Source organism: Oncorhynchus mykiss, chromosome 27, assembly GCF_057628025.1.
Source record: "Oncorhynchus mykiss isolate SJ-2025 chromosome 27, ASM5762802v1, whole genome shotgun sequence".
In the NCBI taxonomy this organism is placed as follows: domain Eukaryota; kingdom Metazoa; phylum Chordata; class Actinopteri; order Salmoniformes; family Salmonidae; genus Oncorhynchus; species Oncorhynchus mykiss.
In genome coordinates this window covers 35,869,954-35,877,411 of record NC_143048.1, presented here as the reverse complement: position 1 = coordinate 35,877,411, position 7,458 = coordinate 35,869,954, and the positions used below count along the sequence as shown (strand labels likewise).

Below are 7,458 nucleotides of genomic sequence, written 5' to 3'. Positions count from 1 at the left end.
GCTCCGTTTGTTCTTCACGTTTGGCTGAGAAATCGACCGAAAATGCCGAAAAATATTCCAAATTAGCTCCATAATATCGACAGAAACATGGCAAACGTTGTTTATAATCAATCCTCAAGGTGTTTTTCAAATATCTATATTCGATAATATATCAACCGGGACAATTGGTTTCTCAGTAGAAGCGATTGGAATAATGGCTACCTCTGTATTTTACGCAGGAATTTCTCTGGGAGCATCAGGTGACCACTTGCGCAATGAAGCCGCCTACGGGTATTCTTCAACATAAATGGTAAAACTACCTCACAATGCTGTAGACACCTTGGGGAATACGTAGAAAGTGTAATCTGGTTGATAGGGCATTCACAGCTCAATAGGGACGCATCGGAACGCAGGGCTTTCAAAAGATGAGTCACTTCCGGATTGGATTTTTCTCAGGCTTTCGCCTGTAACATCAGTTCTGTTATACTCACAGACAATATTTTTACAGTTTTGGAAACTTTAGAGTGTTTTCTATCCTAAGCTGTCAATTATATGCATATTCTAGCATCTTGTCCTGACAAAATATCCCGTTTAATTTGGGAACATTATTTTTCCAAAAATGAAAATACTGCCCCCTAGTACCAACAGGTTATAAAGGTAATAATAGCCTAATAGTGATATTTTTTGCGAAAACATTTAGCTTTATTAAACAATTATTTCGGAAATGTTGAGTTCCACCATTACATGCTTAGTGAGTCAGTCAGTCAGTCAGTGAGGTCCACAACCTAAATTAAGGAAGTTACAAATAAATGTTCTTCCTCATTTGTAGAGAGAGAGTGAGAGAGAGAGAGAGAGAGAGAGAGAGAGAGAGAGAGAGAGAGAGAGAGAGAGAGAGAGAGAGAGAGAGAGAGAGAGAGACTAGTAGATTGGGGTGTTGTATACAGTAACAATATATACTGTACTAAAACAGTAAGGAGATCTATCTGTATGTCCCTCTACTGTTCTCACACAAAGAGTTGTCTGTGTATCCAGCACCCAGAGCAGAGGCCTTATTTCACTGTCAAATGAGTCCAGTGGCCTGAAGTATGGGAGAGGACACTGATGTTTGGGCATCACATGAAAACACATCTTTCACAACTCTGTAACAGCCAGTTGGATAATTTCACTTCCATTCTCAGGCAAATCAAGGACTTTATCGTTGTTCAGCAGCTGGTTCTATGACATCCCATGCCTCCCTTGGAAAGGTATCGGTATTCTTGAAGTATCAATTTAATTTGATGCATTGATCAATGGGTTTGTTTCTTTCAGTTTGAGACACATTTATTTGATGTTGCTTAAGATAAGAATAAAGATATGTCACATTAATCTACACTACAGTTTGTACACAATTTCCATCTCTCATTTATAACAGTAGATGTAATAATAATCATTTGGTCGGTGCTTATATTTGTCCTATTCCACACATGTACGAGTATGTATTAATAAGCATGTGTGAATTGGAAATGTGTTTTTTGCATATCCGAACTCTCCCGGAGAAACCCTCGGAGAGTGGGGTCACGGCCAGGCCTTCTCAACATAGTTACACAACCTTAAAACAACCCAACATAACAAAATAGACGGCAAGCTATGGACTTTCAGAGGGAAGTTACAACCAGGTTCCCTTTTTTGATCTCTCTCTCTCTCTCAAACACACACTGACTAATGACCGCAATAGGAAAATCAGCCTATGCATTTCTTATCAAAGACCTCTCTGCATTTCCTCTTTTGTGTCCAGTATTCAACACAATCAGACAGCACTAACTTGGTGGCGTGATAGTCACACACAGCACACAAAAAACTGATGGTGTAGAAAAACCTTCTTCTATGTTAGCTTAAAAAAATATATGTTTTAAACCCACTAGACAGTACATTGTAAAACAAATATAATGGGAGAGTTGGTATGTAGCCCTTTCCTGCAGTCAAAGGACATAGTGGCTTCATGCGTGGAATGATATTAATATTTTTCATAATTAATAAACATTCTTTTTTTTTTTAAGTTGCCATTATTTTAAAAAAGCAGCCGGAAATCCAGTGTTTCTATGTCAAACGGTTTTGTTATATTTCAGTCTTCTGTGATATAACGTTATAACGTTTAAAATAGGATGCAAACTCAAAATTGAATACATTTCAACTCGGACATATATCGGACATGGTACAGGCGTCTTCTTTTTTTAAGCCCGTAGGTCTATACTTTTGTTTCAAAGTAGATTTGTTTAAGACTACTAAGAAACATTGTGTGATCCTGTTTTCGCCCACTGCAGTAAATTAAATTTCTGATATTATATTTTTACACGTGCATTATTTAATTACTTTTGTAAAGGCCATACATGTCCAAATTTGACAATTATTCAAACACAGATACATGAGAGAATGTATCTCCCATCAAGTCTCAGGCTTTGTTTGTCAATTGCTTTAAAGGAAGAGGGCAAAATAATGGATATACAAAAGCAAGGATTCTGACAGACAAAGTTTGAGCAAGGCCCTTCTCGCCTACCTAACATTGGGTCAGTTTTGAAGCATGCATCTTGAGCCAATGCCTCAAAGATCCCCTTTTTTCTTAATGAAGTCTTGATATCAAAGTGTTTGTTAATGGCAGTACAACAAAAACATATTTAACAATAAAATCAACTCAAATGTTTAACAGACATTAAATTAATTAATATTGTTCTATTGGATATGCATCTGTGATAGTATCTCTACTGCCTTTACAATAGCACACAGGGTTTCATACTGCCTTAATAATAGCACACTCTTTATAGCACACAAAGCCTGCATGGTAGAGTAGGTCAGGGCGTGACTAGGGGTTTTAGTCTAGTTTATTATTTATATGTGGGGTTCTAGGTTTAATTTTCTATGTTGGTGTTTGTGTATGATTCCCAATTAGAGGCAGCTGTTAATCGTTGTCTCTAATTGGGGATCATACTTAAGTGGCATTTTTCCACCTGTGGGTTATGGGATATTGTTTATGTTTCTGTGTTTTAAGTTGGTGCACGTAGCATGTCGTTGGTCACGTTTCGTTGTTTGTGTCTTTATTTGTTTTGTTTTAGGTTTTTCACTTTAATAAATTATGTGGAAACCATATCGCGCTGCAGCTTGGTCTGACCATTATTACGACGAACGTGACACACACAGGGTTTCCTACTGCCTTTACAATAGCACACAGGATTTCTACTGCCTTTATAATAGAACACAGGGTTTCCTACTGCCTTTACAATAGCACACAGGGTTTCCTACTGCCTTTATAATAGAACACAGAATTTCCTACTGCCTTTACAATAGCACACAGGGTTTCCTACTGCCTTTACAATAGCACACAGGGTTTCCTACTGCCTTTACAATAGTACACTGGGTTTCTACTGCCTTTATAATAGCACACAGGGTTTCCTACTGCCTTTACAATAGTACACAGGGTTTCCTACTGCCTTTACAATAGCACACAGGGGTTTCTACTGCCTTTACAATAGTACACAGGGTTTCTACTGCCTTTACAATAGTACACAGGGTTACTACTGCCTTTACAATAGCACACAGGATTTCCTACTGCCTTTACAATAGTACACAGGGTTTCTACTGCTTTTATAATAGCACACCGGGTTTCCTACTGCCTTTACAATAGCACACAGGGTTTCCTACTGCCTTTACAATAGCACACAGGGTTTTCTACTGCCTTTACAATAGCACACAGTGTTTCCTACTGCCTTTACAGTAGCACACAGGGGTTTCTACTGCCTTTACAATAGCACACAGGGTTTCCTACTGCCTTTACAATAGCACACAGGGTTTTCTACTGCCTTTACAATAGCAAACAGGGTTTTCTACTGCCTTTATAATAGCACACAGGGTTTCCTACTGCCTTTATAATAGCACACAGGGTTTCCTACTGCATTTATAATAGCACACAGGGTTTCCTACTGCCTTTACAATAGCACACAGGGTTTCCTACTGCCTTTATAATAGCACACAGGGTTTCATAATGCCTTTACAATAGCACACAGGGTTTCCTACTGCCTTTATAATAGCACACAGGGTTTCCTACTGCCTTTATAATAGCACACAGGGTTTCCTACTGCCTTTAAAATAGCACACAGGGTTTCCTACTGACTTTATAATAGCACACAGGGTTTCCTACTGCCTTTATAATAGCACACAGGGTTTCCTACTGCCTTTATAATAGCACACAGGGTTTCCTACTGCCTTTATAATAGCACACAGGGTTTCCTACTGCCTTTATAATAGCACACAGGGTTTCTTGGTGGCGACAGGTTGTGGGTTGAGAAAGGCTCGCACACCCTCAGCGAACACTTCTTTGATTCCATCTTGGTTGAGGGCAGAGCATTCGAGGTACTTGATGGCTTGGATCTGCCTGGCCAGGGCGGTGCCCTGCTGTTGGGTGATGGTCATCTGGTTCTGATCCTTTAGCTTCTTCAACACCTCCGGGTCATTACGCAGGTCCTTCTTGGTGCCCACCAGCAGAATGGGCGTATTGGGACAGTGGTGGGTGACCTCTGGGTGCCACTTGTGCTTGATGTTCTCAAAGGAGGGGGGGCTGGCAATGGAGAAGCAGATGACAAACACGTTGGTCTGGGGGTAGGAGAGGGTGCGCAGGCGGTCGTACTCCTCCTGGCCTGCTGTGTCCCACAGGTTGAGACTAATAGTCCTGCTGTCCACAGTCACCTGGGCGCTGTAGTTGTCAAACACAGTGGGGATGTACTCCTTGGGGAAGGCGTTGGTGGTGTAGGAGATAAGGAGGCAGGTCTTCCCCACTGCACCGTCTCCTACCACCACACACTTGATGCTCTGCATTCTGGCCCCTTCACTGTCTCAGACACCTGGACATGAGAAATGCACTTTATGCTACAATGTTCAGATGCACTTTACACCAAAAGAGACACTGGCTAGGGCCCAACAAATGTAAACTGTTGAAAAGTAAGGTTTGTGGTTTAAATTGCTCTGACACTTTATCAGATATGAACATCACTTTCACACCCTAGATATCACAGTACAGTTTGACACTTTCTATTCATTTCCGTCTTTATTGATCTATTTTCTTTCATTTCAACTTGAAAACAATGTTTATCTGTGGGCCTACTTAATTTATAGTTACAGTACAGAAGGCCTATGTTCCCCAAGAATTCAAGTGAGAAAACCGAAACTACAAAATATGGGTGGAGACTGGATAGTATGAAATACATGCAGTAATTGTAATTCATTGTGAGAGAGGAGAGCTGGACTCTTCCCACTACTTCATGAGAATGTTGGAGAAAATGTGAATATAGCTCAACCCAGCCTACAGGGACCTGAGACTGGGAGCACTGAAATGTACTGCTCTGCACACTGACTGGGGATATTATTTCAAATCCAATAAACCTTTGTATTCATATCACCACTACCACATACCATTGGCCTATACACTGAATATCTATGATAGGTGCATTTCACAGTGTAGACCATCAACAAGGCCATAACGTTCTGATCACATATTTTTCTAATATAATTCACCTAGATTATTAAGCTACAATTAAGAAAAGCGCTATGTGTAAATAGGAAATAATAGTACCCCTGAAATTAGAAAATATTTCAACATGAATTACAGTGAATGTTCTTCACCACCATCATCATCATCATTTCATAGAAAAAGAGCCAAATATAATCACTAGAGACAGTTATAACTTTGAGCAGGCTAAATTAAACACAAAATAACTGTCACAAATAAGTATTACAATAGTGGATTTTAACATTGCTTGCCTATGGTAGGCCTGCAGTGTTTTGATATAGAATAGCGCCTTTGGAAATTATAACAGCAGTAGGCTACCTCACTTTATGTTGCGTCACTCAAGTGCTTCCGTAAGATTGTGTTCTCAGTCTACATATCTATTATACAGAAGTAGCACATAAAAAACATGCAAAGGTTAAAAACAAGTCAGACTCACCAAACATACTATCTTCAGTGGCAGGGTTTGTATGAACATATAGCCTACAATCTGTCTGAGAGCGTCAAAGTAGTCAAGCAAAGTGTTGCTGTAGTGGAGGAAGTGTGAGTGTTCGCTGAACAGGAAGCTGCTCGAGCAATAATAGCACTGTGAGGAAGTTTGTCTTCTCACCATGACAGCCTGAGCTATTGTTTTAAATAAATGTTGCTGGTAGAATATTAAACAGCATTTTTACATAGAATTGTTACCCAATGAATTACCTTATTTGACATTCAAATGTACAGAATAAGAATAACCACATCGTCGTTAGAGGCCCATTGCAGTCTAAATGAGTTTTTCCTGTGTGTTTTATCATCTTGTACAACAGCTGATGAAACTAGCACTGCAAACGTGTGATTTTTTCTTATCAGTGTTATTCCTGATAATAGTTCCTGGTTGAAAATACAATCTACACAGGACCTTCTAATCAGTAGGTTTGCATGGGTGGGGATTTCTACTTGCCTGGTGATATCTCCGGTCTGTAAATTGGTTAATAGACAAGTAACAGAGAGTTCCGAACCTCTCTGCCAATAACAGCTAGTTTTCAGACCACTCCCAGACGGTCCTAGCAAAATTATTGCTTGAGAATTTTTTTGTTGCTAAAAGGCTATTTAAAAAAAAAAATATGGTGAACTATTACAGTAAGGTGCTTAATTGTTACCCAGAAATGATTTTATATTGATATACATGTGGTTGCATTGGGCATTTCAAACTGAGAATTTGAGGAAGTATCATTCATCAGCTTATGATATATTATCAGATCAAGGTGTATCATGCAGCTGTATTATAAACAGTTTGGATTTAGCATGATAAGGCCTACTGGCTACCCCAGTTAGGCTCAGATTTGTTCTGATGGGGGTATTAAGATCATCAGAAGATGTACCACCCCCACCTGATGGTATGTCTCCCTACTGTTTTACTGTTAGCGTTGTGTAGCCCACAGCCTCAAGGTGGCATGCTTGAGCTTAGTTGTGTGGAACTGGTGAGTCGATGAGCCACACCGTTCGTATGTTGTAATAGCCTACATCCACACACCTTTAGGTGGAAGTATAATGTCACAATCAGATTGAAGAAGTGGACAGCATAGGCAGCAGTCTTCCAACTATCGTTAAAACGATCTTCCGGTAGTCGTGACGTTGGATCCAATACGCTGCTCATCATGACTGCTCTAACCATAGACTTAGATAGACATTGCATCATTGTATCTGTTCTTATATGGCGTCTTTGGGAGCACAGGCACCGCCATTGAGGCCATATCCATTTTGAAGTAGTACATTTTCTTATTTTACAACTTCTATGAGTTGGCAAACAAACTGAAAGGGTGCACACTGCCATCTATAGTGTTTTATTTGAACAAGTATAAGGCCAAGGTTGGCGATATACTGCCACCTGCAGTTATGGTTTCTTCACAAGTATAATTCATTAGTTGATCCCTCCTGGTGACCTGGATGGAATAATGTGATCCTTCCTT

The 7,458-nt window shown here is 39.8% G+C and overlaps 1 protein-coding gene across 1 annotated transcript; it reads right to left on the bottom strand.

Annotated features, from left to right (window-relative positions):
* Nucleotides 1-2,302: 2,302 nt before the first annotated feature.
* Nucleotides 2,303-7,320, bottom strand: LOC110507199 (rho-related GTP-binding protein RhoG). Its single transcript, XM_021587092.3, has 2 exons — nucleotides 5,949-7,320; nucleotides 2,303-4,847 (listed from the first exon to the last, which is right to left on the bottom strand). Exon 2 carries the CDS (start codon nucleotides 4,819-4,821, stop codon nucleotides 4,246-4,248), a length of 576 nt encoding a protein of 191 aa, XP_021442767.2. The 5' UTR covers nucleotides 4,822-4,847; nucleotides 5,949-7,320; the 3' UTR covers nucleotides 2,303-4,245.
* Nucleotides 7,321-7,458: the final 138 nt, after the last annotated feature.

Excerpts from the sequence above, each read along its gene's own strand:
- LOC110507199 (XM_021587092.3), bottom strand. The coding sequence starts at position 4,821 with ATGCAGAGCATCAAGTGTGTGGTGGTAGGAGACGGTGCAGTGGGGAAG.